Below are 27,568 nucleotides of genomic sequence, written 5' to 3'. Positions count from 1 at the left end.
GACTTGTCTCATGAACCGAGCTTCCATGTGCATAGCCGCCTCGCTCTCAGCCTTCACCCCGCGGTAGACTGCACCCGCCTCCGACCTCGCTGTCCGATCCCCTCCTCGCCCGTCCCTGGCCCCGTGGTTACACAACCTTCCTCGCCTAGCAGGCCGTGGTGCCCACCATGATCAAGGCCGTCGGGCGCCCGACGCAGTGGCCGCAATGGCAGCGATGGATCTGCTCGAGCTGCCGCCGCCTGCGCGCCCCCCATGACCACCGCCAGCAGCGCCGATCCCTGGCGACCTCGCGCTGGTCGTCCTCCAGCTCCCTCCCCTTCGACGAGCCCATCATCCCGGCCAGCCATGCCCCGCACTTTCGCCGCGAGGACGCGGCCCTGCGCTCCATCTTCGACCAGCCCAGCTTCTGGAAAGAATTCTCGCAGCTCTCGAGCGGCATCAACGTCGGCCTTTTCCGCAACGCCTACCTCAAGAAGCCGCAGGGCTTTCTCACCTTTGCCGAGGTCAGCCTCCGAAAGGCCCGCGTCATCGTCGACCGGGTCCTGGCCGCCTCCTCGGTCGACGAGTACCGCGCCATCGTCCGCGACCTCGACCGCCTGAGCGACGTCCTCTGCCGCGTGCTCGACATGGCCGACTTTGTGCGCATGACGCATCCCAACCACGAGGTCCAGCGCATGGCCAGCGCCGCCTGGGAGATGGTCTACCAGTACATGAACGAGCTCAACACCATGACGGGCCTGCACGACCAGCTGTCCACCGCCATGGCCAACCCGGACGTGACGTCGGCCTGGTCCGAGGAGGAAAAGGCCGTGGCCGAGGTCCTGCATCTCGACTTTATGAAGTCGGCCGTCAACCTGCCCAAGAGGTACCGCGACCGCTTCGTCGAGCTGTCGTCCGAGATCAGCGCCGTCGGCTCCGCCTTCGTCCAGGAGGCACAGCCCGAGCAGCCCACCCTGGCGATCCCCAGCAGCGAGATGCACGGCATGGACCCCCTCCAGGCCCGCGCTCTCACCCGCAACGGCAAGGTCCACCTGTACACCATGAGCGGCGAGGCCGTGCTGGCCCTGCGCACCGTGCACGAGCCCGGCACCCGCAAGGTCATCTACTACGCGTCCCGCACCGCCTCGTCCCGCTCCGTCAAGCTCCTCGAGCACCTGATGCGCCTGCGCTCCGAGCTGGCCACCCTCTCGGGCTTCGAGAGCTACGGCCACCTGGCCCTTCGCGACCGCATGATGGCCCGCAGCCCCGAGGCCGTCGACAAGTTCCTCCGCGCCCTGGCCGACAACAACCAGCCCCGCGCCCGGCGCGAGATGGTCGAGCTGCTCATGGAGAAGCAAAAGGACTTCCCCCACGCCACGCGCCTCGACCCCTGGGACAAGGACTACTACCAAGACCAGCTCCGCCGGGCCCTGCGCCAGCCGACCCGCGACCGCCACGGCGACAACCTCTCCCCGTACTTTTCCCTCGGCGTCGTCATGCAAGGCCTCTCGCGCCTGTTCAGCGCCCTCTACGGCATCCGCCTCGTCCCGCAGAAGCCGCTCCGCGGCGAAACCTGGGACCCGGACGTGCGCCGCCTGGACGTCTGGTCCGACACGGACGGCCACGTCGCCGTGCTCTACTGCGACCTGTTCTACCGCCCCGACAAGTCCCCCAACCCCGCCCACTACACGGTCCGCTGCTCGCGCGAGATCTTCCCGGCCGAGATGGCCGAGGCCTGGGAGCAGTCCCAGCAGGACCCGGACGTCGCGGCCTTCGCCACCCCCGAGTACGCCGCCACCGACGGCATGAACTTTTCGCGCGCGCCCGGCGGCTCCATCAAGCAGCTCCCTACCATCGCGCTCGTCTGCGACTTCCCCCGCCCCTCGGCCGACCAGCCGGCGCTGCTCTCCTTCTTCCAGGTCGAAACCCTGTTCCACGAGATGGGCCACGCCATCCACTCGGTGCTCGCGCGCACCTCCTTCCAGACCGTCTCGGGCACCCGCTGCGCCACCGACCTCGCCGAGCTCCCCTCGACGCTGATGGAGTACTTTGCCGCCGACGCCGCCGTCCTCAACCAGTTCGCGCGCCACCACGAGACCCACGAGCCCTTGCCGTACCGCATGGTGGCGCAAAAGGTGCGCCAGGCCCGCCGGTTCGAGGCCCTCGACACGGAAAACCAAATCATCCTCGCCATGCTGGACCAGGCGCTGCACTCGCCGCTCGCCGCCCAGCCCGAGTTCGACTCGACCCACATCTTCCACGAGCTGCAGCGCACCTTTGGCGCCGGGCCGGCCGACCCGCCGGGCACGAGGTGGCAGGGCTTCTTTGGCCACCTGTCGGGCTACGGGAGCACCTACTACAGCTACCTGTTTGACCGCGTGCTGGCCCAGAGGGTCTGGGACGTGGTCTTCAAGTCGGGCGAGGGCGAGGCCGCGTTGCTGAGGGAGAACGGCGAGCACCTGAAGGAGAGCCTGCTCAAGTGGGGCGGCGCCAGGGATCCGTGGAAGTGCTTGGCCGAGGTCCTGCGGGAGGACAAGCTGGCGGACGGAGGGGAGAAGGCGATGGAGCTGGTGGGAAGCTGGGGGTCGGTCAAGAGGGCCGACTGAGAGATGACGGGCGGGGGTGTGGAAAGCATATAGAAACAGGCATCCGTGGAAATCACGTGTGATGACTTACGCATTGTATCATGTAGAGGCACCCAAAAGGTCCATGTAGTTACATTTCGTTAGAGCATAGGGGGGGGTGGGCTTGTGATGGAGACTCACTGCATGGTGCCTGGTTCAAGACAATGGAACATTGTACTACTCCAGAATAGCTGAACTTGACCTCAGCTGAGCCACATTCAGCTGGTCCTTGTGGGAGAGCGTTTGAATGGCAACCTCCGGGACAATGACGTGGAAGACTAAGAAGAGGAGGTAGAAAATCCGGTCTCATGTGATGATGATGAGGAGGAGGAGAGGAATCACGACGATGGAACGGTCCGTCCCATATAACTCGCTGTTGCGCAAGTGCCTGCCACCCTCCGCAGCGAACAACACGCCGAACGGCGTGGTGGCTCAGCGGGGGGCACGCACGGCTGCGGGAAACTGCCATCACGAACCTAGACGCCTGGGTTCGAGTCGGGACGGGGGAAGACACAAAAAAAAAAAAAAAGACATTGCCTCATACCGGGCATGTCTCGCGGGTCCAACGCATGCGCCCATGTGGTCACGAGCACATGAAACCCTTTAGGGACCTTCTACGAGAACCTGCTAAGTAAAAGTCTGCAAGTCTGGATGCCAAATCTTGTAAAATCCCTCTGGGGGTTTTCGTAGCCGGCAAAGGTTCTGCCACCTGAAGTTGTTCGAGGGCAGCAACCCGCGTGAGGGTGGATGGGAGGTAGCACTCCGTCTGAAGCTGCTCGAGACAGCAACCCGCGTGAGGGTGGGTGGCGTGGGCTGGAGCCGGTGAGCTTTTTGTGGATGAGGGAGAAGAAAAAGAAGAAGAAGAAGAAGAAGGCAGGCGTCGCGGCTTTGTGGAGGTCGTTTGACGGATGGTGTTGCTGTATGTATTGAGGCTTATGTACGTACGGAAGCTTGCAGGGGACGGGGCGAGACACAGCAGCATCGTGCATCAGCCACAACAACAGCAGCTGCTGCTGCAGCAGAAGCAGCAGCCGACAACTTGATAATTATACATACAAGTCGTTGAAACCAAGACATTGATTTATTCATTCGTCAAACGAACAAACACATTGCATTGGCCAAGAAGATACGTTCGGCTATCCTACATCAGGGGAGGTGTAGTAGCCTTGTATACACACGGTTACATACATAGCAGAGCAGCCTCCCTCCAGCCTTGTCAGCACCAAGCGGAAGAACCAACCGGACGACATCATGCCGGTGTTGTCATGATCTGTTCCCCACCGAGCCCAACACAGCACGCAAGATTAGCACGGCACCAACGGACGCCAACGAGCGGCAGCGTCCCGAGTTGGCGGGCTGAAGGCGTGGGAGGACTTTGGGTAAGCTCCCGTCAGGCCGTCAGGGGCTAGTTTAGCGGACCCACGCTTCTCTGCAGCTTAGCGGCGCAGTTCAGAGGGACCTACCTAGCTTCCGGCCCCTAACCTCTCTCAGCCCTGTCCATATTTTTTTTGGGCAGCGCGGGACGGGGGGCCCTGACAGGCACACACGAGAAAGGGAACGCTCACACACATACGCAGTACACATACATCCACACATGCCCAGTACACACACACCCGGCCCCCCCCCCCCCCCCATGAAATCAGGTCTGGACCTGAAAAGGCTGAGGGCTAACGGGCAAACCGACAAATAAACATCCCCGAACAGCTGCAGGCAACCAGATTTTTGAATTTTCTTTTCCCTTCTTCTTTCCTCATCGATGGGGGATTCGAACCTCGCCGCGAGGTCTTGATCGCTTCGATCCACCACGCTCCTTTTTTTTCACCCTTCCGTTTGTTTACGCTTCCGGGTGCACTTCCCAACACGGTGGATTCCACGCCCGGTGGTTTGATGCGTTTGTAAGACAATCTCAGACACCCAACGCCGCCACCTGTCTCACGGAACCCTCTCAACCACCCAAACCATCTCATCCATCAAACATCGCATCTCACCCAACCCGCCCATCATGGACCGCTTCACCCCCTCCCCCTTCTTCTTCTTCTTCTTCTTCTTCTCCTCCCTCCTCCTGCTCCTCCTCCTCGCCGGCCAGGCGGCCGCCCAAGGCTCGGCCCCCTCCTCCCTCGCCATCTTCAACGACCCGGCCACCGGCTACGTCTACCACGGCTGCTACAACGAGACCACCGACATCCCCAACACGACGGGGCTGCGCGCCCTGCACGGCGGCAAGGTGGAGATTGAGCCCGGGCGCATGACGGTCCGGCGCTGCCTCGAGCACTGCAGCACCGGCGCCGGCGACGCGCAGGGGGGCAACACGGCCCCCTACGCGTTCGCGGGGCTCGAGTACGCGCGCGAGTGCTGGTGCGCCACCAGCCTCAGCGGCCTGTCGGCCAGGCTCGCCGACGACGAGTGCGACCTGCCCTGCGAGGGGAACCAGACGCAGGCCTGCGGGGGGAATTTGAAGCTATCGGTACGTCTTCTTGCGCGGTTGGTCCTTGGGGAGGGGGGAAGGGTTGGAAGCGAGCTGGATGGGAGCGTGTCTTTCTAACGTTGGGTGGTTGGCAGGTCTACACCTTGAACTCTGCCGCTCGCACGGCTTGGAGCGCTGCCGGGCTTGTTGCCGTCGGAGCTGCCATGTCCTTCGCGTTGATGCAAGATGGTGTGTGATCCACGAAGATGCCACGTCTTGATCGTGTGATGTGTCCTTGCTGTTCGGGATCGATCGGCACGGTTGAAACAAGGAGAGGGGGGGAGGATGTTTATGAGGTTGTTTGGCTTCGGTATATACCCTTTGGATCAAAAATACTACGTGCTTGTAGACTCCCGTCATGGAATACTCGTTCTTCGCACTCCATGCGCGTTTGGCTCACTTCTGTTCCCAACCAGGGCACGTCGTGTCCAAACAAGAGGCTCGTTCCAACAGAAACCTCAAAGTCCCTCACCCAAACTCCATCTTTCCCAACCCTCTCGCCTTCATCCCTTCCTGCACCGCATCCTTGACCCTTTCCACAGCCTCCCTCCACGCCGTCTTCCCAGCGCTCCGGCCGCCGCCCCGATGCTCTTCCGTCCCGCCGTCCTCCTCGACAAGCCACTCCAGCCACCTCACCAGCGCCCTCGCCTTCTCCATGTCCCTCTCCTCCGTCACCACCCTCCCCACGTACCGCGCAAACACCTCCACGTCCTCCGTGTGCGGGCCCTCGTCGCGCGTCGCACCGTGCCAGGTGCTGACCGTGTCTTTGATCTCGCGCAGCGACGTAACCCCGGGGCGTGTGAAGCTGATGCGCGGCGGTTTGGGGGGAAACTTGAGACGTGCTTGCGCCAGCCCGCCGCCGCCAACCCCCACCCCATTCCCGGCAGACCTCTGAGCCTCGGCCCGCTGCTGCTGTTGCTGCTGTTGTTGCTGTTGTTGATGTCGCAGCCGCATCCGCCGGCGATGGTCCTCGAGCACATCCCTTCGCACGTCCTCGGGCAGCTCGGCCAGGAAGGTCGGGTCCAGCTCCTCCGGCATATCCGCCACGCCACTCCCGGCCTCGTGCTGCTGCTGCTGCTGCTGCTGCGGTTCGTGGCTGCGCCCCAGGGCCGCGGAAAGACTGGTTTGCATGAGCCCTGCCTCGGCATCGCGCGCGCGTTCCCGGGCGCGGTTGAAGAGGCGCTTGATCCCCCCGGGCTTGGCCGGCGGAGATCGCTCCCGCGGTCGCTGGGCAACGCGGTCGGCCCTCGGGGGTGGCGGGAGGCGCGTCTGGACGCCTCCGGCGGCGCTGGCAGGACGGCTTTGTATTTTCTGTTGCGTCTTGTGACCGTACGCAGCGCGGACCTCGGCTTTGACGTCCTCTGGGAGGGCATGAAAGACCTCGGGGTCGACGTCGGACGGGATGTCGTCGTCTGTCGGGACGGCCGGGCTTGGAGGTCGCGATGGGAAGGTGGCAGCGGCGGGAGATGCCGGGCCGGACGGCTTCTTCTTCTTCTGCTGCTGCTGCTGTTTGAACGGGTGGACGAGCCGCCGGCGTATGTCCTGGGGCAGCTCGGCCAGCACGGCAGGGTCGGGGTTGGACGGGATGATGAACTGGGTGCCGGCGATGTTGAGCGGCGTCGTGGCCTTCTCGTCGGCCGCGTTGGCCCTGGCGAGGGCAAGGGCGGGATGCACCTTGGGCTTCCGAGGCGTTACCGGGTCGACCGTGATGGGGTCCCGTTCGACTTCTGCTGCGGAGCCGCGATGCGTCATGCCGGTCGAGAACTCATCTTCGATGGGATCTGGCTTGGGCCTCTTGGGCGCCGTCGCAGCGCCGGCGGAATCCTCGATGGGCTCCGTCTTGAGCCTCCTTGGCGCCATCCCGCCAAACGTGAGCGTCCTCTGACCGCTCCCGGGCGCGGCCGAGGGCTTGATGGGCTCCAGCTTGGTCATCTGGACCCCAAGGCCCCGGAGATCGCCGGGGGTGATCTTGTACGAGCGCAACATCATGACCGACTCCCTGCCGAGAAGCTCGGCGTCGTTGGTGGCTACGCCGAAGCTGATGCTCTTGGTGAAGGTGTCGCACTTCCCGTGTCCCAGGTGCTTGGGCGGGTCCAAGGGAGCGTCGGCCGAGCGCCGCATGATCTTCATGGTCAATTGTTTGCCCTTGACGCCCTCGTTCAGGAGACGGCGCTCGAGCTCCTGGCAGAGGTTGCGGACAAACTCTTCGGCCTCTTCCTGGCTGATGAACCGGATGCCCCAGTTCACATCGGCCGAGACGGACTTGCGAACGGGCTGCTCGCCGACCTCGGCGCGGTCGATGCCGCGAGCGTACTCCCACAGCTTCTCGCCCGTTTTCGGGCCCAGGGCCGAGGTGAGCCGCTCCTTGGAGGTCTGGCGCAGGTCCTTGACGAGCGTGATGCCCATCTCCTCGAGCCGGCCCCCGATGCTGTAGGCCACGCCGGGGAGATCGCTCGCCTTGAGGTCGCCGAGGACGTCCAAAACCTCCTCCGGCCGGATCTGATGCTGGCCTGCGGGTTTCGCCTTGCGCAGGGCGACCTTGGCGAGGAGGATATTCCCGCCGATGCCCACCGAGACGTTACAGCCGGTCTGCTTTTTGATCTCGGCCCTCAGGTTCGACGCGATTTCGTCCGCCTTTTCCTGCTCCCTCTCGATGCTGCCTTCGCCGACGCCGATCGCGCCCTGGGATCCTGCCGCGCCGTGGACAAGATCGGTGATGTCGACCAGCGCCTCGTCGATGCTGACGCTTTGGACAACCCCGCCGACCCTGAGAATGGCGTCGTAAAAGCGACGGCTCGCCTCTTCGTAGGCGGGAAAGTCGTACGGCAAGACCTTGAGATCCGGGCAGAGCTCCTGGGCGCGCTTCATCCACATGCCGTTCTTGACGCCAAACTTGCGGGCCGGGTAGTTGCACGAGGCGATCTCGGAGCCGCTGCCGGTGCTGTGGGCCACGACGGCGGGCTTGTCGCGGTACTCTGGCGCGTGGTCTCGGAGGGAAACGGCGCAGAAGAAGCTGTCAAAATCGACGTGCAGAATGTACCGACGCGCCCCGGCCTTTCGCCGCGTTGGGTTCGCCGGCGCGCCTCTCGACGCGGCCATCTTCATCAGGCGCGACTTCAGTTCGGCCTTCCAGGTGGAGAGGTGATGCAGGCGGCTCTCGGAGTAGTACTGCTTCAGGAAGTTGGGGTTGGCGGTGGTCGACTTTCGGATCTTGGGGTCCTGGAGAAGCAGGGCGTTGTGCTCTTCCGATGTCATGGGCTTCCCGGGGGGCTTGGGGACAGGTCCTGGATCGGGGCCGTGCGTTGGCGCTTCTGGAGGAGGAGGGTCGACCGCCGCTGACGGCGGATTTCCGGAGGCGCTGCTCTCGGCTTGCTCTCCCGGCCTCGCCGAATCCTCTTCCTCGTCCGCGTCCATGCCATCCGGGTCATCGAGCGTCTCCAGCGCAGCCCGACGAGGCTTCGGGGCGGAGGGAACCGAGAACGGACTGGGGGAACCTTGGGGCGTGGGATCCGGTCCCGACTTGTGCAGCTGGCTCGTGTAGAAGCTGTTCTGGGTCTGCTCGCGATACCCGGCAGGCGACCGCTGGGTGGCCTCGGCCGCCAGCCTTCCGGCCCCGAATTTGATGACCTTCTGCCTCGGCCCGTCGTCGATGACGCGATAATCGGCCCAGGGGAGCAGGCGCCCTGCGGCGATCGAGTCCACGACCCAGGCGGGCTTGACGACACGATACCGGTGGAGCTCGGCCATCTTCTTGGGCGGCAGAGCCGAGGCGATGATGTGAGTGGCCGTCGTCTTGCCGTCAAGATATTGCAAAAAGCCCGCGCCGTGCTGGACAAGCTCGCGATGCAAGACGTGCAACGGGGGCTGGGTGTAGCCGGTGACGTGGGCGACGACCCCCTGGAAGATCTGGGGCTTGTCCGCGGCCTGGGCGCGTAGCTCTACGTCGAGGTTCTGCAGCTTGATCTTCTTGCGACGGAAATAGTCGCCAAAGCCGCCAAACTCGCTGGCCTCGTACTCTTCGCCATCCTCATCGTTGAACTCGTGGCTGGCGATGCGCTTCTGCATCGCCGCCGAGTTTTTCTCAAGACGGCTGCCCATGGCGGTAAAGTAATGGCCGTCGGTCTCGAAGGAGTCAAGGACGAAACCGGGTCCATGGCATGATTTGTGCGAATTGTCTTAAGCTTTTTCTGATGCCAGGTGTTTTAACAAGAGAAGCCAAAGAGCCCCCGGGCAGGGCATCACGGCGTTCGCTTCAGCATCGGCATCAGCCCGAAAAAAAAAACAGCAGGGGTTTGCTGAGTTCGCAGGCAACCCGAGAAGACAGAGCAGTAGCGGAAAGTATGTAGGTAGATAAGATGCCTAAGTAGACTCGGGGCCTTGGGCCTTGGGGTGGCGAGTTCACGTCAGACCCGACCGTGCGGTTTGGGCGCAGAGGTGGCCATGGTCCGTCCCGCCGGAGATCCGAGGCAGTTTTCCGGGGTTGAAAAAAGGAAGCGCGTCATCATGAAATCGCCCCGCCAGACACGCCGCGTGGTCACATGCCCGAGACCCACCCCGCATACTAGTTACACAGTACACAGTACGTGTGCTTCTGACCCGCTGCACACAACGACTGCGACAACCCTTCCAGGCTGGCGGTGAAGCTTGGCAGAAACCCGCCAGCTTGGGGGGGGGGGGGGGGGCCTTGTCGCCGAGGTGGATTCAAGTGGAGCTGGAGCTGGATACTCGACCAAGCGAAAGGTTCCGCTGCATGCCTCGAGGTTGCGTGCTTCTTCTACCACTTCCGCTCAACCCACCCCGACCCCAGCGCCCTGCTGCCCCATGCCAACATCACCAGGACGACTGGCAACCTGGGCCGCGCCATGGGTTGGCTACTCAGGCTGATCCGAGACGACCGGGTCTTGCTCGGCTACCTCGCCGTCAACGCCATCGGCTGGCTCTTTGGCGTGCGCATCCTGCTCAGGAAGTGGCGCGACGAGGCCGAGATCAAGGCTCCCCAGCCCAAGACGCAGTACATCACGCAGGACACCGAAGACGCGCTGCAGCTGAGCACCCTCGACACCCTCCTGGGCCACTACAACCAGTCGATCCGCGAGACGGCCGCCAAGATCCTGTGCGACAGAGCCTTCAATGACAAGGACACGGTCGAGACGCTGCTTTGGGGCATCACGCGCCCCGAGTACGACGAGCGCATGAGGTACCTGAGGGCGCTCGCCGTCATTTCCGATCCTCGTGCGTGATCCTTTTTTTCTTTTCATGCTACGCTGGGAACGCATGGCGTCCGGCTAACCTGTCTCCCAGGGGGGTTTGAGAGACTGCACACCTGGAAGGCGTACGCCGCCCTGGTCCGGTCCCTGGAGCTGTCCCTGGATCCCGAGCAGGAGGTGCTCGACGACGAGACCTGGGACGAGTACCCCCTCCGCGACATGGCCGAGAAGCTGTGCCTCATGTTCATCAACCAACTCGTCAGCTCGTACGACGCCGGCAAGCTCATCCGGGCCGGGTTTGTCGACAAGTGGCTCGCCAAGCAAAACTGGGGCTCCGCGCCGGAGGAGCGGCAGCGCAACTTTGCGCGGTACATGCGCTACAAGGCGAACCGCGTGACCGACATTGTCGCCTGCATCCGGGCGCTGCCCGCCGGCAGAAAGGCGCTGCAGCGGGCCGGCCTCGTGCCCGCCACGCCCCCGCCCTCGGAGAGGGACGGCGAGGACAACATGCCGTTGATCGAGCGGCTCAGCGTCCTGCTTCCGGGCAACATCAGCATAGCCGAGATCGGGGACGACGAGCAGGCCCGGCTCCTCCTCCGGTCGCTGCAGGGAACGCAATCGGCGGAGGAGCAGAGGGTGAGGCATCGTCACCGCCAGGCGATCGTCATGAACGACGGGAGCCACCCGGTGAGCCGCGAGGACATCATTCAGAGGCCCGAGTCTCCCACGTGAACTCGCCGCTCAGGTTGCCTTGGCGAACACCCAGTCTCGAGATGGGGGAAGGGAGAGGGAACGGACATTCCCAACGATCCTGTGGCGGCATTGCGGCATCCTCCACTACCCCGCTAGGCTGTGTGATGCAGACGAGCGAAACGCAACAAGTGACAACGTGACAACTTTTGCACATCTTCTGAATGCGGCCGACAATATATGCCATGGAATCGGCTGAATCCCGGGAATGAGACGCCGTGACCGGTCCTGAGATGAGCAGCGGCGGATGGAAAAAGCGTAATCAACAAGCACGGTCCGGGACCAGCTGCTATTGGGGCATGAAGAGCATTCTAGAACCACGCTCGCCGTTCCGCATCGTGCCGCGCGTCGATGTGGCTAGACAAGCTCGTCAGCAAGGGAAGCGGCGAGAGGGTCCTCGAGCCTTGGGTCACTGGATGGCACGGATAGCACCGAGTCGGAAAGAGCCCGTGATCGGGTTCTTCAGGTGACGATATACTACATACTACCACGCATATTGTCGATGCCTTTGCACCGAGCGTGGCGCAAGAGACAGAGCTCGGCCAGGCCGGGTAGAACAAGAGACTCAGAGAGCAACGTCGTGGTTTCTCGGCGCTCTGGACAGGTCCGGGTCTTCCGGCCTTGATGACGATGGAACCATCCAATAACCCACCCATGTCTGCGTTTCCAGAATCATGGGCCCGAAACCATCGTGACATTTTGGCCCCTGGCAGCTCGCCAGCCCCTGCATGCAGAGCCGGTGCTTGTGACGCTGCCGTGTACATAGCAGCATTGGGATTGGGATCGGTGGAGCAGCCCTTCGGGAGCGCGGTGCATGCATCACGAGGGCGGGGCTATTTTGGTTTCCCAGGCTACCAAAAACGGCTTTGTTGACATGGGCAAACCAAGCTCCTGGCAAGCTCCTGACAAGCCCGATGCAGTGCGATGCAATGATGTGGTGCAGTACACAGTACGTACTAGTTAGTAGTTATACAAAACGTTGTCGAGTATCTGCACGTAATGTTTCCCTACACAGTATGCACAGAACATGGGTTTTTTTTTATCCTTTTTCTTCTTTTTTTTTTTTTCTTTTCTTTTTTCGCTAGGTACCCTCGAATGTCAGGGAAGGGCCCTGGTGACGACAGCACGAAAGTGGAAGCCGAGACGACGTTGCGTGTCTTGAAGGAAATCATGGTCATCGAATCCAGACTTGGCATCCCCGTTCATTATGGAAGCTTGTCTTTGCTGTGTGCCAACGGATTTCTCTGGGAAAGGACCCGAGCCATGGAAAGGTGCCCTTGGGGGGAGAGACTCTGCCGGCATCTGTTGACAATGGGAAGCCAGCTTCAAGGCAATGTTTTGTTTCCATCTTGAGACTGAGGGGCTCCCAGGAGGAGACGATGCACCCGCCACGGGCCTCCCCCCGCCTGTCGCCTGTGCGTCGCTGTGCATCGGCATCAACACCGGCACGAGATTGGGCGCAGCCCACTTCTGTTGCAACATCCCCGGCCAAGCGATGCTGCGTTGCTGGGCCATGCCGACGCTTTTTGCGTTAGACGACGCTAGGAAGGCCACGAGGCTGGTGCGGGTTTGGAGGGGAAGCGGGAATGATACTAAAACAGCGGAGGGGCGCCTGCCTGAGAGACGAGGTTTCTGGGTGTTCCTTGGATGTAGTTCAACCTGCTTCGTTCTTCATTCCCATCCATCCTCTGCAGGTTGCTGCTGGCCGAGAGTTTTGTCGGGCAACCTTTTGAGGTTTGACACAACCACTTCAACGGCTGCCCACCTGGCATCGTCCTCGTCTATTGTGTTCACGCCATTCTTTTTTTCTTTTCTTTTCTTTGTCATTGATTGATTGTGATGGTTGCTCGAGCCAGCCATCCGGTCACCTTTTCATTTCCCGACTGTCTTTTCGCCCATCTTCATTTGTGAACCGCTCATTGTCATTTGCCGGGCAGAAAGCGCCCAATTCCACGCCAGGACCTCGTCGATCATTGAAGAAGCATCGTCCAACCCTCATCTGGCCGCCCCATAGGTCACGTCACCGACTTTCTTGAAATAACCCCGACGGGCCCCTGGAGCTCCCTCTCTCTCGCTCTCGTTCCCGTGAGGACGGACCGGCGGCCTCGCTCAACAAAGCTAAGCCTAAGCTCCCCTTAGCTCCCGTCGACCTGGGGGGCTTTTTTTTGACTAGCCGCTCGAGCAACTCCGAAAGCGACAGGACGCGGCCAAAGGACTGCCATCGCAGCGTTCATTTTACAGGACAGGGCGTTTGACGAACGGAAGTGCACTACGACCCAAGCACATACAGGGCCTTACCTACAGGGCAGTCGCCTCAGTAAGGTACCTAGGCACCTGCAGTGCCGTTTTTTTGGGGCCGTGCCTGGTGCCTGGTGCCTGGTGGCTGCTGGTTTAGCGGGTCTGGCAGCTCTTGACGGAATCTTCCAGCTGCAAGGAGCAGGAAAAAGCACGGTGGGGCCTGTAAGCAAGAAAGCTCAATCGCCAGGGCGCTCCGCCGCCCAACCTTGCAGCTTGCCTCATCATGTCACTCACCACCACGACGCCTACACCCGCCTCCACCTCCGCATACAACACCACCACCCGACACACTCTCTCGCGACGGCCCCTCCGCGGCGGCGCAGCGACCGCATCCACGCCCAATCTCGGCCAGCTTTACGCCGCCCAGCAGAGGCACACCCTCTCGCCCTCCCCGTCGCGTCTGGCGCCCCCGGCCCTCTCCCGCAAGGGGTCCGTAGCCGCTCTTACGCAGAACTCGCTCGCCGCCATTCCCGATGACTCGCATGCCTACGCCTACAACTCGGTTCTGAACAGCAGCAACACCGACGAGATGCCCCCCATGCCGCCGCCGCACACCCCCGGCCGCTTCGCCGCCGCCGCACACGCCGCCGACGACATCGCCATTGGGGATACCGTCGAGGTGCCGGGCAGCATGATGGGCACCGTCCGCTTCATCGGTCCCGTCACCGGCCGCAAGGGAACGTTTGCCGGTGTTGAGCTGCACCCCGAGTTCGCGGCCAGAGGCAAGAACAACGGCGACGTCGACGGGTAAGCCGGTTTGTTTGTTTTCTGGGGTTCTGCTCGCCTCTTCCGGGGCGGTCGACACGAACGACAGCTGACTCGGTCGGTTTCTTGAATAACCACAGCGTTTACTACTTCACAACGGTCCAGCCCGGCGCCGGCATCTTCCTCCCGCTCTCCAAGGCCATCAAGCGCGAGGCGCCCCCGATCCCCGGAAACCCGTACCCCATGACGCCCGCGAGCGGCGGGTTGCGAGTCGCCAGCCAGAACGCGACCAACTTCACGTCGCCGCCCACGCCGGGGGTGCCCAAGCTCAGCCAGTCCCTCGGGCCGACCCCGCGCGCCTCGAGCCCGCTCGGGAAGAAGGTCCGCCCGTCGCTGCAACGCCCCGAGTCGCCCGTCCGGAGGTTTATGACGCCCGGGCCGCCGTCTCGCCTCGCCACGCCGGCTCCGAGATCGACGGGCCAGCCGCCCCGGCTCGCCAGCCCCACGTCGGCCAACAAGCTCACCCAGAGCGTTCGCAGCAGCGCCGGTGATCCCAGCAAGCGAGCGCCGCCGGGAGGAGGACACACGCGGAAGCCTAGCGTCGGACCGCGTAGCGTTTCCGTCCTGGGGATCAGCACGCACCACAACATGGTCGACGACGACGTTGCGCCGCTCGGCGTGCAGAGGACCCAGACCAACGGCAGCATGGGATCGTCGGTGTCGTCGTTCGCGCTCAAGGTCCGGCCGGCCTCGAGGGCCATGTCGCGCACCGGCAACCACGCCGCCGACGAAGAGGTGGAGAGGCTGCGGGCCGAGCTGGAGGACCGAGACCGGCAGCTCAAGGAGCAAGCGCAGACGCTGGCCGAGATGGAGAGCAGCCTGAACGAGCTGCAGGGGCTGATCGAGAGCTCGGAAGGCCCGCCGGCGCAGCAGCAGCGGCGAGACAGCCTGGGCGACAAGGACACGGCGCAGCTGAGGGCCCTGGTGCGCGAGAAGAACGAGAAGATCGCCATGCTGACGGCCGAGTTTGACGCCCACCGCGCCGATTTCCGGAGCACCATCGACACGCTCGAGATGGCGAGCTCCGAGACGGAGCGCGTGTACGAGAAGCGCATCGAGGAGCTGATGATGGAGATCCAGGAACTCCAGGAGCGGACCGCCGACGTCGATACGGTGGCGGCGCAGCTGAAGCAGCTGGAGGAGCTGGTCCAGGAGCTCGAAGAAGGCCTCGAAGACGCTAGGAGAGGCGAGGCCGAGGCGCGCGGGGAGGTCGAGTTCCTGCGGGGAGAGGTGGAAAGGACGCGCGCCGAGCTCCGGCGGGAAAAGGAAAAGGCTCAGGCCGCCCTGGCGAACGCGGCCGGCGGCGGGGCCAACGTGTCCAAGGAGCTGGAGCAGAAGGAGGACGAGATCCGCGGCCTGAAGGCCATCATCCACTCGCTCAGCGCCGGCGCCGGCGGCAGCAGCAGCAACAACAGCAGCGGCGACGCCGACATCATCAGCCCCGACAGGACGCCCGTTCTGCCGAGCGAGTCCATCGAGGACCGGCTGGCGCGCGAGAGGCTCGAGAACGAGGTGGCCGAGCTCCGGGCCCTGCTCGAGAGCAAGATGGCCCGCGAGGAGGAGCTCGAGCGCGAGATTGAGATGCTCCGCCGGGGAAGCGTCGTCACGGCCGTCGGGCCGAACCATCGGGCGAGCGGGGTGACGATCGGCAGCGGCGCCGGCAACGAGCAGCGGAGCTCGATCCGCGACTCGCGGGGCTCCAAGGCCACCCTCACCTCGCCCACGGCGCCGGCGACCGCCACGGTCCCCCGCTGGCGGCCCCGGCGCAGCGCCCTCGCGGCGCCTCCACCACGGTCGACGCCACGGCCGAGAGCGACGCCCACAGCACCGCCACGGCGGATTCGGCCCTGTGGTGCGAGATCTGCGAGACCGCGGGCCACGACATCCTGTCGTGCACCAACGTCTTTGGCACGGACCAGCCGTCGCAAGCCAAGCCGCCGGCACCGGCGCCGAGCACGGGCAACGAGGACGGCGGCGCTCCCATCTCGGCACCCGACTACGACGCCGAGGTCGACGCGCTCGGCATCAAGCCGGCGCCGCTGTCGCCCGTCAAGCCTGCCGGCGGGCCCAAGACGCCCACGATGCCCTCCACGAGCGCCACCACGCCGACAGCGCCCTCGGCGCCCCCGGCCGCGGCGCCCCCGACGCTGCGGTCGATGCCGAGCTTCTCGGACCAGGGCCCGGTGGCGGGCAAGACGAGCGGCGTGGTGGAGCCGGACAAGTGGTGCGCGCTGTGCGAGAGGGACGGGCACGGGAGCGTGGATTGCCCCTTTGAGGACGCGTTCTGAGCGAGGACGTGTTCCTGGTGTTGAGGATGGAGGAGGAGGAAGAGGATGGTGTTTTCTTGGACGAGTAAAAAAGGAGGGCGAGGTTTGGGATGGACGACTTGATGATTCCTTCAATTTTTTTTCCATCTTTGCTTGTTTTGTTCTGTTTCCCAGCCCCCCCTCACACACACACACACACATCACATCACATATACACACATACACACACACACATCATGTGCGCACGGTCTCCATGACGGCTGGCCTTCTTTCTCTCTCTTTTCTCTCTCTCTCACTCTCTCCCTCACTCTCTCACCTTGGTACTTCGGTACCCAAGGTACCCTCCTCCCGACCTGTTTCCCCCAGGTATCATGTATAGTGTATGGATGTACGAGATTGGGCGCTTGGTGAAGGGCCTTGGTTGGGAGGATGTTTCTGTTGAAGGCTTCAGGAGAGAAAGCAGTGGTCAAGGTTCGAGGTGCCTGACGCCTTTCGTTGGTATTGTTTTTTAGTGTATTTTTCTTGTTTGTGTCTACCCAGTAAGGTTCTTGTAATTGAATTGTTCCGCCAGGAGCATGAACTTGCTACGAGCTGCTTCCTTGGCCCACTTGGTATATTCTACGTCATGACCTCTGCCTACCTGTAGGTACCTACCCACTTTGGCTCGATGTGTACCGTATGTATGGTAAGACATCTCTCCTGATGGATGGATCGCCTCATGGATTGGCTTGGTGTATACGTAGTAGGTAGTATGTACTGTGTACTCATGGTTGTGAAAGGGAAGGTGAAATCCACAAGTGAACTTCCCCGTTTTGGTAAGAGGCCTGTGTGGAGATTAGGGAGACCCACTTCTTCCGCAGGGGACATGGCTGGATCCAGGCTGAGAGGCTGCGGCCACATCAGCCCCAGCAACCCGCCGCGCTCCACTGACAAGTCGCAGCATCGATCAATCCATCAACTGCCCGTCCCCGTGTGCACTGCACTGCGTTGGTGCCGCGAATGCCGACGAGGCCAAGCAACCGACCGTTGTTCTTTTGCGACTTTTCTCCTGCTCGATCAACGGTCAACCGACCGCATGTTCCCCGAAAAGATTGAGCCACCAGCCTAGCAGAACGACCGAGGCGGGACGAAACGCCGCAGCCATCGACAAACCGATTGCGGGACGGACCTCGCCGGGTTCGGGTCCTCAACGAGGGCACGCTCTGACTGCCCAACCTCTTGCTTTCCTTCTTGTCTCCTCGACATTGGCGACGTCCTGAGCGCGCCGCCAACCCCTACACATACACATACATACATACACACACATACACACACTCTACACACACATACACACCATGGCCCAGGTCTTCCTCGACCTCGTGGCCTCCTTCGGGGGCTGCCTCAACTGCTTCCCGAGCTCGCCGACCCTCAAGATCAACAGCCGCAGCTTCAAGATCTTGCGCCTGCTCGGCGAGGTGAGTTCTGTTCTCTCTCTTTTTTTTCTGTTTGGCGTCCAACCAACCCCCCCTCCCGCCCCAGCTTGCTAACCCCGCTCGACCCTCCAGGGAGGCTTCTCCTACGTCTACCTCGTCCAAGACACCTCCACCTCGGAGCTCTTCGCCCTCAAAAAGATCCGCTGCCCCTTCGGCGCCGAATCGGTCGCCCAGGCCATGAAGGAGGTCGAGGCCTACAAACTCTTCTCCCACAGCCCCGGCATCATCCACTGCGTCGACTACGCCATCGCCACCGAGCGCGGCGGCGGCGACGACTCCAAGACGGTCTACGTCCTCCTCCCCTACTACCGGCGCGGCAACCTGCAGGACATGATCAACGCGAACCTGGTGAACCACGCCCGGTTCCCCGAGAAGCGGCTGATGGTGCTGTTTTTGGGCGTGTGCAAGGCGCTGAGGGACATGCACGTGTACCGCGGCCCGGCGGCGCAGGGCGGCGAGAGGATGGAGGTCCCTCCCGCGGCGGGCAAGGCGACGCGCGGCACGGCGCGGTCCGACGAGGACGACGAGACGGAACAGCAGCGCCCCCTCATGACGGAAGACGAGAGGCTTCCGCCGGCCGCGCCGGGCGCGAAACGGAGCTATGCGCATCGCGATATCAAACCAGGTGAGTTGGAGCCTCGTACCTCCCCTTCTTTTTTTCGGTCTTTCCAATCCATGTCTAACGTTCGCTTCAGCCAACATCATGATCTCCGACTCGGGCACCACCCCCATCATCATGGACCTCGGCTCCATCGCCGCCTCGCCCCTCCCCATCACCAGCCGCTCCCTCGCCATTGCCACCCAGGACACGGCCGCCGAGCACAGCACCATGCCCTACCGCGCCCCGGAGCTCTTTGACGTCAAGACGGGCACCGTCATCGACACCAAGGTCGACATCTGGTCCCTCGGCTGCACCCTCTACGCCTGCCTCGTCGGCAAGAGTCCCTTCGAGATGCGCTCCGACGAGACGGGCGGCAGCCTGAGCATCTGCGTGCTCTCGGGGGACTGGCGGTTCCCGGACGAGGGGCCCGGCGCCGCCAAGAAGCCCCAGGCCAAAGGCAAGGCCCCCGCCTCGCCGGCCGGCGCCGCCGGGTCGTCCTCCGCCGCCGGCACAACCGCCGGCGCGGCCGCGGGGGATGACTACTCGATCAGCGAGCCGATTCGGGAGGTGGTGAGGCGGTGTTTGCGCGTGGAGCCGAGCGAGAGGCCGGATATCGACGAGCTCATCGAGATGGTGGAGAAGGTGGTGGAGGAGCTGCCTGAGGATTCTTCGTAAGAGGCCTAGAAACGGGTAGGAGATGTGATGAGGATCTCTCTGTAGCAGGCAGCCCTTTCGGCGTGTAAACACACACACACACACACACACACACACACACACACACACATCCCTGTTTGTTGTTGCGATTTTGGGTGGCATACCTCAAAGCTAGGTTGGATTTTCTTGTTTGGTTTCGCTCTGGGCGGGCTCGGGTCTCGTGGGGTTCGGGTATCGGCGTTGGAAGGCGTCCATCAGCCACCGTTTCTCGGTGTTTGGGGGGGGGGGGGGTTCTTTTCTTTTGAGGCAGGCCTCTTGCGCGTTCATCTATCTGCTTTTGCGGGCGGACGGTCTCGAACATGGCGTTGCTTTGGTGCGGAAAACTCATACACAACACATGCTCTGCTCGGCAGTCGGTTCGTCATGGGTGGCGGTGGCGGCGCATTCATTCATTTCATTTCTCGTTGCCTCTTTAGAAACGCTACGAAAACGGGAACCGCATGGCCATGCCCATGATCACCACGGACCGTGAGGCACGCTCAAAGAATGCGTGCATGTATAACTATCCAGGGACGAGGACGGTCTGCATCGCCGACCCACCCGCCCGTTCGAGGCGCCTCACATCCAATCGCGTGCTTCACCCGAGTCTACCTATGCATGTCTTGGAATTCCACGTGTGTATGATAATAGTATGTACGGAGTGGTACGCAAGCCACATGACGGGAGGCTCGTCAGCCAATATCGGGATATCCAGGACTACGCACCGCGCACCGCCTCCTCTCGCCGTTAAGCCGCGCGCTCAGTTGGGCAGCCCATCGAACCCGCCGGCCTCGGCGGCGGCGGCGACGGCGACGCCAACGTCGTCCTCCGCCCCCCAGATCTTGTCCTCCCCGCCCGCCGCCGCGACGGCCGCGTCCGCCCTCGCCACGCACTCCTCCAGCACCTGCCAGAACCGGGGGATATCCAGCCCCCGCGGGATCCGCACTCCTTCCTCGCCCGGCGGCAGCAGCCGCGCCACGGTCTGCCCCGTGCGCGTCAGGCCGGCGCGCGCCTCCTCGTACGTGCCGACCGTCTCGACCGTCACCTCGAAGCGCTCTCCGATCGTTTTTGGTTTTGCCGTCCCTGCTGATGCCGCCGCCTCCACCGCCGCCGCCGAGCCGTTCTCCGGGGGAGGGGTGGGGATGGCGGAGCGGAGGGGTTGGTCGGCGAAGGGAACGGCGTAGCGTTGGAGGTCCGGGTGGGCGGCGTCGTCTTTGAGGCCGGCGAGGACGGCGGCCACGGCGAGGGGGTCGTGGAGAGGCGGGCCCTCTGCGATGCCGAAGACGTCGCTTGGGGGCGTGCGTTAGCTTTGCGGCCTATCCCTGAGAGAAAGAGAAAAGGGAAACAAAAGAAAAACAAGCGGGAAGGGAGGGACGGTACCTGTACGTCTTTGCAAAAAACATCAACAGCTCGACCAGCATCGTCCTCAGCTTGGTCGGCCTCTTTTGCCCATCCGCCTCGCCTCCGCCGGGCGGCTTCCCGAGCAGCAGCAGCGCCCGCGCCTCCTCCGTCGCCAGGACCATGTGGCTCACGTCGAGGGGGATCAGCGTCGTCTTCCTGGCGAGCTCGCGGTTCCCAAAGATGGCGGCGGCGGCCTCGGGGTCCGCCAGCACGTTGAACTCGGCCCACTGCGTCCAGTTGCCGACGCGGGGCACGCCGTCCACCTTGCCCAGCACCGCGGGCGTGAACCCCCCGCCGAGGGCGCCGCCCATCAGGCTCAGGCCCCTGACGTGCCGGACCAGGTGCGGGTACTTGAGGAACAGCGCGGCGGCGTTGGTGAAGGCGCCGGTGGCGACGACCCACGCGGTGCCCGGCGGGCAGGCCATGAGGGCGTCGTGCGCGGCGTCGACGGCGGGCACCGAGGCGACGGGCTCGGCGCGGGGCTCGGGGAGGAGCGACGTGCCGTCCAGGCCCGTCTCGCCGTGGATGTCGGTCGCGGCGTGGAAGGGAGGGCGGTACAGCGCCTGGGAGGCGCCGACGTAGAGCGGGACCGAGCGGGCGGCGGCTATGGCGGTGAGAACCGAGGCGGCGTTGCGCGTGGTTTTTCTGGCGCGCGCGTGAGAAGAAGAAGAAGAAGAAGAAAAAGAAGAAGCGTGAGATGGGGCTTACTCGAGAGAGGCATTTCCAAAGACGGTCGAGATGCCGAGGAGGCGGATGGCGGGATGGTAAGCCGCCAGGATGATGGCGAAGGCGTCCTGCAAGTTGGCTGTTGCGTCAGTCGATGGAGCTTTGGAGGGAGGGAGGGCATATCAGAGTCGACGGCCGGGGACGGAGGCGGATGTCCGGCGATGCCGGCCGGGGGAGGTTTTTGTCGACCGCCCGGGACCGGACCGGAAGATGGCGCCGATTCTGATACGTGACATGATGGCATCTCGGGGTTGAGTCTTACATCGTGGCCTGGATCACAGTCCAGCCAGACCGGGATCCGACCGTCTTCCATGGCGGAGCGGGAGTGAGCGTGGGAGGCGATGGAAAGGATGAGCGAGGGGGCAACAGGAAAGAAATTCAGCAAGCACGGAGAACGTTTCCAACCGTATATCTACACATACAGATCTGGTACCTAAGTTGTCTTGTTCTGTACGTTCAAAGAGGGTTTCCAGGCTGCATGGCTCTCAGGGAATCCGGATCAAAGTGAGAGTACGCAGCAAGCGTCAGCTGAGTCCCTCTGGTAGCTTTAACGTGCCCGTACCCTTGGCCTGGCCGTACAGGTACTAGTTAACTAGTTGGTACCATGGTCGCAGCGAGGCGCTGCCTCGTTTCATCGCATCCCTGGCTGACTCCACCAACGTAACCCATGACCAACAAATTACCCAATTGGGAAATCCGCAGCCGTCTCTGGATTCTTTAACGCTTCCATGCCTGATCTTGTAGCATTCATACTTCCATGCGTGCTGACGAGCCCACCCGCTCACGCCATCTAGGCACGGTGCCTAAGGTAGGTAGGTAGCGTAGCGATATCTCTACGGGGCCTGTTCCTCTCTCCATCCTTCCGCCGGCCTCACCCGCCCCCCTTCTGCCTCTCAATCACCTTCATGATGTCGGCAAAGCTATTTTTATCCCCGCCCTTCTTCTTCTTACCTCTCTTCCTCTTCGACGTGTCGCCACCGCCACCGCCACCGCCACCCCTGCCTCCGTCCTCGTCATCTTCGGCCCAAGCCGACAGCTTGACCGGAGCATCCTCCATGTCGGCTGTATCCTCCAGCCGGCTCGACCCAAAGCCCATGTCCAGATCCTCGTCGTCGCGCTGCAGCTCGCTGATCTTCCGCTTGAGCCGCTCCTCGCGCTCGGCCGCCTTCTTCTCCTCCTCTGACTTTTCGAGCGCGCTGGCCGCCTTGGCCTTGCGAAGCGCCGCCAGGAACGCCGGGTCGTCGAGAGAAGCCGGCTTGTACGTCTCTTCCGACACGAGGCCGGCCTTGGAGTCCTTGAAGTAGTTTTTGGCGGCCGGTGCGGCGGTGCTTTGCGCCGGCGGCGGCAGCAGCGCTCGTGGGGGTGGTGGCATGTCGGATGCTTCGTCGGTTGGCTCTTTGGCGCCTCCCGCCTTGGTCGCGTCCTCCTTCGCCTCCCCTTCCTCGTCCGAGGAGGAGGACTCCTCCGACTCCAAACCCGCCAGCGGGTCGTAATCCGAGCCAACATCGTCAAAGATGCTGATTTCCTTGGACTCTTCCTCGGCCTGCTGCGCCTCCATTTGCTTCCGGTAGACCTCGGGCACTTCCATGCCGAGCACCTTGCCCGACGCCAGCAGCCGGCGTGCCTTCTCCTCCTCCTCCTGCTGCTGCTCTTTCGGGTCAAGCTTCCGTACCTTTCTCCTCTCGTGGCCGTCCTCGTCGACAATGATCATGACTTCGCGACCTTTCCCATCGCGCTCGATCCGCACCCCTGGCTCTTTCTTGTCGCCGATCTTTTTGAACTTGGAACCCAGGACCGACTCCGGCTTCGCCTTGGCGGCGGCCGCCGCCGCCGCCCTGGCCGCCTTCAGCTCGGCGAGGATCTGGTTGCGCGTCCGTTTCCGACCCGACTGGAGCGACCCCGTCACCGCGAACTGGCCTTTCTTTTGCACCTTCTCCCTCTCGATCGCCTTGACCTCGGTCGACTCGAGCTGCTCGAGGAGGGCATCCGCGTCTTCTTCGTCGGGCGGTCGTCCCGATTCGTCCCCCTCTTTCTCTGCCGCCGGTTCCCCCGGAGCCTGGGGCTTCTCGCTGAAGACGTCTTCGCCGCGCCGCACCCTCTCGAGCAGCTTAAAGTCAAGCCCCTTAACCAGGTGGGTGCTGGAGAGGTCGCCGCCGACGATCTCGTTGCGTATCCGCTCGTACGTTTCGCGGTCAATCTCCTCCTTCTTGAGAGACTCCTCCAGGGCCTGGAGCCTCTGGACGCGCTCGTCGTGCTCTTGTTCCTCTCTTGTTTTCGCGCGGTCGACGTAGCCGGCAGCGAGCTTGGTGCCTTTCGGGGCCGAGGTGCGGAATTTCTTTTGCGCCTTGTCGTTGGTAAAAGACCGGGCTTGGTTCCTCTCGGCAAGCTGCTTCGCAAAGTCGACGCGCGCGCCGCCGACGGAGCGCGGCGTCATGGGTATGCTCGACTTGAGCCGCGACCCGAGGGTCGCCGAGGCAGAGGCGGTCGGCGCGGAGCTCGCGGGCGGCGGCGATGTGCCATGGCTGTCAGAGCCGGATTTGGCTGCGTTGGCCAGCAGTAGCCTGCGAAATTGGTCGTTGTTCATGGTCGCTGTGGTGTCCGCATGGGAGGTGGGAAGAAGGGGGGTGGCGTTCCAAGGTTCCGGCTTTCGCGATCACGCTCGAAAATGCGATGGACAAGAGACAGAGGCCCGTCACTTCAACGCCAAGGACCACGGCAGGGGTGCGCCTAACATGCAGGACCCGCTCGGCGGTTTTTGCCGGGCCTGACCGCCAAAATTTCGCGGGGCCCAGGGGACCGACCAGATGGTGGGTCTCCCTCCGATAAGATAGCGCCGCCAAAAATCTCTGGACGACAAGAGAGCGGACCGAGATGTGCGTTCGTCATTCACACACACACACACACCTGGCCTGGCATCCCTCGTACGACGCGCCGAACTCGACCAGCACAATGGCCGGCTCCCAATTGAAGAGGCTCAAGGCCTCTCTTCGGGAACAGGGCATCATAGGCCCCCAGAAATCCAAGAAGGAGAAGCGCCAGACCGCTGCGCAGCTCAAGGCCCAGCCCGACAAGCGTCTCCAGCGCCACGAGGCCCTTGCCAGCATCCGAGAGCAGTTCAACCCTTTCCAGTTCAAGACCAATGCTCGAGGCCCCAAGTTCGAGGTGACCACCAACAAGCCGGTCGGCGACAAGGCCGCCATGGGCATCAAGGGTCGCCCGGGGCTGTCCAAGGCCAGGAGCGAGGAAAAGGTAGGATCCGAGCGATGGCTGGTTCCTCGAGAGCCCGTCTCGTATTCTTGCTTGCTTGCTTGCTTGCTAACCGTTTATTTTTTTTAATTATTTTTTGATTTTTTCTAGCGGCGCGAAACCCTCCTTGTCGAGCTGCAGCGGCGCAACAAGGTCGGCGGGATCATCGATAGGCGTTTCGGCGAGGACGATCCGAACATGTCCCTCGAAGACAAGATGATCGAGCGGTACACGCGGGAGCAGATGCGGAACCACAAGAAGAGCTCCACGTTCGATCTCGAGGACGAGGACGAATCCGCGGGGCGTCTTACACACATGGGCAGGCCCTTGTTCGACGACGACGACGACGAGGATGTCGGGGAGATTGGGGTTCGCGACGACTTTGACGAGGAGGATCTACCGTCGGGTGACGAGTCCGATACTTCGCGCGCCGAGAGGAGGAGGCTAAAGCGCCTTCGTCTCGAAGAAGCCGCGGCTGAGCAGGAGGAAGAGGATGGCCAGCCGGAGCGAAAAAAGACCAAAAAGGAAATCTACGAGGAGATCATTGCCAAGTCCAAGCTTCACAAATTGGTAAGTCTCCTCGTGTGGTTTCGAGTTCTACCTGCAGGTCTAACAAGCTGCAGGAACGGCAAGCCGCCAAGGAGGAGGACAACGAGCTCCGGCAAGAGCTTGACAAGGCCCTGCCCGAGCTTCAAGCCCTCCTCTTCCAACAACGACCCAAGGAGCCGTCCAAGGAGGCCGGTGCTGCCGAGCCTCGCTTGGTGATTGCTGGCAAGGACAAGGCCACCGTGGACAAGGAGTACGACATCGAAGTGAAGAAGCTCGCCGTCGACAAGCGAGCCCAACCCGCCGAGAGGACCAAGACCGAAGAAGAGAAAGCCAAGGAAGAGGCCGAACGCCTCAAGGAGCTGGAAGAGAAACGGTTGAGGCGCATGCGTGGTGAGGCGGTGGAGGAGTCAGAGGAGGAGGAGGAGGAGGAGGAGGAGGAGGAGAGCGAGGAGAAGGACAAGAAGAAGAAGGACGACGACGACGCCCGCGATCCGTTCCAGGCGGAGCCGGAAGACGAGGACGAGTTCGGCCTCGGCAAGGGCGTCAAATACCGGCCAACGGCCACGGAGCTCGGGCTCGACGACGAAGACGATTTCCTCATCGACGACGACCTCGTCGCCAGCGGTTCCGATTTGGAGTTTGACAGCGACGGCATGGACAGCGACGAAAGCGACGAGGAGGCCTCCGGGTCCGAGTCTGGCGACGATGAACGCGACGATGACGACGAGTTTGTCAAGGGCATCTTGTCCGAGGCTGTTACCAAGGACGCCGTGTTCCAGGCGCCAGAGAACAAGAAGGGAAACGACGAGAACGGCATCCCGTACACGTTTCCGTGCCCGCAGTCCCACGACGAGCTTCTCGAGGCGTTCCAGGGCGTCGATGTGACCAAGCATCCCGTCGCCGTCCAGCGGGTCCGGGCGCTCTACCACCCGAAGCTGGACAGCAAGAACAAGGAAAGGCTGGGCAGGTTTTCGGAGGTCCTGGTGCAGCACGTAGCCTACCTCGGCGACCGCTTTGAGCATCACTGGTTTCCGACGCTCGAGAGCCTGAGCCGGCACGTCCATTCCCTGGCCAAGTCCTTCCCGATCGAGGTGGCCAAGGCGTATCGCGCGCACATCCAAACCATCACGGACGACAGGCCGCTGGCCTTGACCGTGGGCGACCTGGTCATCCTGACCGCCATCGGCACGACCTTCCCGACTTCGGATCACTTCCACCAGGTTGCCACCCCCGCGATGCTCGCCATCTCTCGGTACCTGGGGCAGAAGATCCCCCAGGCCCTGTCCGACTACGCCACCGGTGCCTACCTCTCGATCCTCGCGCTTCAGTACCAATCGTTTGCGAAGCGCTACGTCCCGGAGCTGATCAACTTCTGCCTCAACACCCTCTGCGCGCTGGCGCCCGAGAAGCTCTCCGAGCGGCCCGGGTTCTTCCCCGTCTTCGAGCCCGCCGCGGGGATCCGCATCTCGGGCGCCCGCGACACGGCCGTGCGCCAGCTGAACTGCCGCGACTGCCTGCCGCAGCAGCAGCCTCTCTCGCCCGCCGACGCCGCCTCGCTCAAGGTCGCCGTCGTGAGCACCGTCACCGCCGTCCTCAAGTCCGCCGCCGAGACCTGGCGCGGCCTCCCGGCCTTCCACGAAACCTTCGCCCCCGCCGTCGCCGTCCTCCAGCACCTGGCCGCCTCCCCAAAGTCGGCCTCGCACCTCCCGAGCCAGCTCGCGGCCAGGGTCTCCTCCGCCGCCACCTCCCTCTCCCACCTCCTCGCCCTCTCCCGCCTCGCCCGCCGGCCCCTCGAGCTCCACCACCACCGGCCCCTCGCCATCCGCACCTTTGTGCCCAAGTTCGAAGACAGCTTCGACCCGGACAAGCACTACGACCCGGACCGCGAGCGCGCCGAGCTCGCCCGCCTCCGCGCCGAGCACAAGCGCGAGCGCAAGGGCGCCCTGCGCGAGCTGCGCAAGGACGCCCGGTTCCTCCAGCGCGAGACCCTGCGCATCAAGAAGGCCAAGGACGAGGCGTACGAGAAGAAGTTCAAGCGCATCATTGCCGAGATCCAGGGCGAGGAGGGCCACGCGGCCAAGGAGTACGAACGCGAGAAGGCGGCGAGGAAGAGGAAGGCCAGGAGGGGGTGAGGGCGATCATGGTGATGGCCATGGCGGCGAGGTTGGCGCGGATGGGATCTGGTGGTTGGGTAGCTTGCTCGGTGGGTATGGCTTGTTTTACGTTGGGTGTGGTGCACAATATAGCATATACCGCAAGTCTTATTATCGCCTGCACCACGGGCATGACCTACCTCGTTTAGGGCCCATCCTTCGTCGATACCCATGGACGTAGATACCCTTGTCACCTGGGCTGATGACGGGATCGGGAATCTTCACTGCTACGGCTGTCTCCAAGCGTGATTGTGATGTTTTTGAGTCATGGAGGGTTTGTTGTGCCTGTTGCTCAAGCAATGTAGGCTTTGCCAGACTAAAAAAAAACGCCAACTCCAAAAGCGCCTGTTGTTACACATACGCATGCCCATCT

At 62.9% G+C, this 27,568-nt stretch overlaps 9 protein-coding genes across 9 annotated transcripts; 6 read left to right on the top strand and 3 right to left on the bottom strand.

Annotated features, from left to right (window-relative positions):
- Window positions 1-167: 167 nt before the first annotated feature.
- VTJ83DRAFT_2327 (uncharacterized protein) lies at window positions 168-2,585 on the top strand (the record flags this gene model as incomplete). The annotated part of the gene is made up of 1 exon (XM_071008585.1): window positions 168-2,585. One exon carries the CDS (start codon window positions 168-170, stop codon window positions 2,583-2,585), a length of 2,418 nt encoding a protein of 805 aa, XP_070868867.1.
- Window positions 2,586-4,605: 2,020 nt separating this feature from the next.
- On the top strand, window positions 4,606-5,264 carry VTJ83DRAFT_2326 (uncharacterized protein; the record flags this gene model as incomplete). Its single annotated transcript, XM_071008584.1, has 2 exons — window positions 4,606-5,067; window positions 5,163-5,264. The coding sequence occupies 2 exons, from the start codon at window positions 4,606-4,608 to the stop codon at window positions 5,262-5,264; spliced, it is 564 nt and encodes a 187-aa protein (XP_070868866.1).
- A 271-nt stretch (window positions 5,265-5,535) lies between these two features.
- VTJ83DRAFT_2325 (uncharacterized protein) lies at window positions 5,536-9,165 on the bottom strand (the record flags this gene model as incomplete). Its single annotated transcript, XM_071008583.1, has 1 exon — window positions 5,536-9,165. One exon carries the CDS (start codon window positions 9,163-9,165, stop codon window positions 5,536-5,538), a length of 3,630 nt encoding a protein of 1,209 aa, XP_070868865.1.
- Window positions 9,166-9,929: 764 nt separating this feature from the next.
- Window positions 9,930-11,006, top strand: VTJ83DRAFT_2324 (uncharacterized protein; the record flags this gene model as incomplete). Its single annotated transcript, XM_071008582.1, has 2 exons — window positions 9,930-10,299; window positions 10,369-11,006. The coding sequence occupies 2 exons, from the start codon at window positions 9,930-9,932 to the stop codon at window positions 11,004-11,006; spliced, it is 1,008 nt and encodes a 335-aa protein (XP_070868864.1).
- A 2,539-nt stretch (window positions 11,007-13,545) lies between these two features.
- Window positions 13,546-16,733, top strand: VTJ83DRAFT_2323 (uncharacterized protein; the record flags this gene model as incomplete). The annotated part of the gene is made up of 2 exons (XM_071008581.1): window positions 13,546-14,069; window positions 14,168-16,733. 2 exons carry the CDS (start codon window positions 13,546-13,548, stop codon window positions 16,731-16,733), a joined length of 3,090 nt encoding a protein of 1,029 aa, XP_070868863.1.
- A 955-nt stretch (window positions 16,734-17,688) lies between these two features.
- VTJ83DRAFT_2322 (uncharacterized protein) lies at window positions 17,689-19,102 on the top strand (the record flags this gene model as incomplete). Its single annotated transcript, XM_071008580.1, has 3 exons — window positions 17,689-17,808; window positions 17,899-18,451; window positions 18,522-19,102. 3 exons carry the CDS (start codon window positions 17,689-17,691, stop codon window positions 19,100-19,102), a joined length of 1,254 nt encoding a protein of 417 aa, XP_070868862.1.
- A 778-nt stretch (window positions 19,103-19,880) lies between these two features.
- Window positions 19,881-21,560, bottom strand: VTJ83DRAFT_2321 (uncharacterized protein; the record flags this gene model as incomplete). The annotated part of the gene is made up of 4 exons (XM_071008579.1): window positions 19,881-20,409; window positions 20,501-21,166; window positions 21,230-21,315; window positions 21,510-21,560. The coding sequence occupies 4 exons, from the start codon at window positions 21,558-21,560 to the stop codon at window positions 19,881-19,883; spliced, it is 1,332 nt and encodes a 443-aa protein (XP_070868861.1).
- Window positions 21,561-22,118: 558 nt separating this feature from the next.
- Window positions 22,119-23,831, bottom strand: VTJ83DRAFT_2320 (uncharacterized protein; the record flags this gene model as incomplete). The annotated part of the gene is made up of 1 exon (XM_071008578.1): window positions 22,119-23,831. The coding sequence occupies one exon, from the start codon at window positions 23,829-23,831 to the stop codon at window positions 22,119-22,121; it is 1,713 nt and encodes a 570-aa protein (XP_070868860.1).
- Window positions 23,832-24,118: 287 nt separating this feature from the next.
- Window positions 24,119-27,174, top strand: VTJ83DRAFT_2319 (uncharacterized protein; the record flags this gene model as incomplete). The annotated part of the gene is made up of 3 exons (XM_071008576.1): window positions 24,119-24,496; window positions 24,605-25,063; window positions 25,117-27,174. 3 exons carry the CDS (start codon window positions 24,119-24,121, stop codon window positions 27,172-27,174), a joined length of 2,895 nt encoding a protein of 964 aa, XP_070868859.1.
- Window positions 27,175-27,568: the final 394 nt, after the last annotated feature.

Source organism: Remersonia thermophila, chromosome 2 (assembly GCF_042764415.1).
Source record: "Remersonia thermophila strain ATCC 22073 chromosome 2, whole genome shotgun sequence".
Lineage (NCBI taxonomy): Eukaryota > Fungi > Ascomycota > Sordariomycetes > Sordariales > Chaetomiaceae > Remersonia > Remersonia thermophila.
This window is presented reverse-complemented; position numbering and strand designations above follow the sequence as displayed.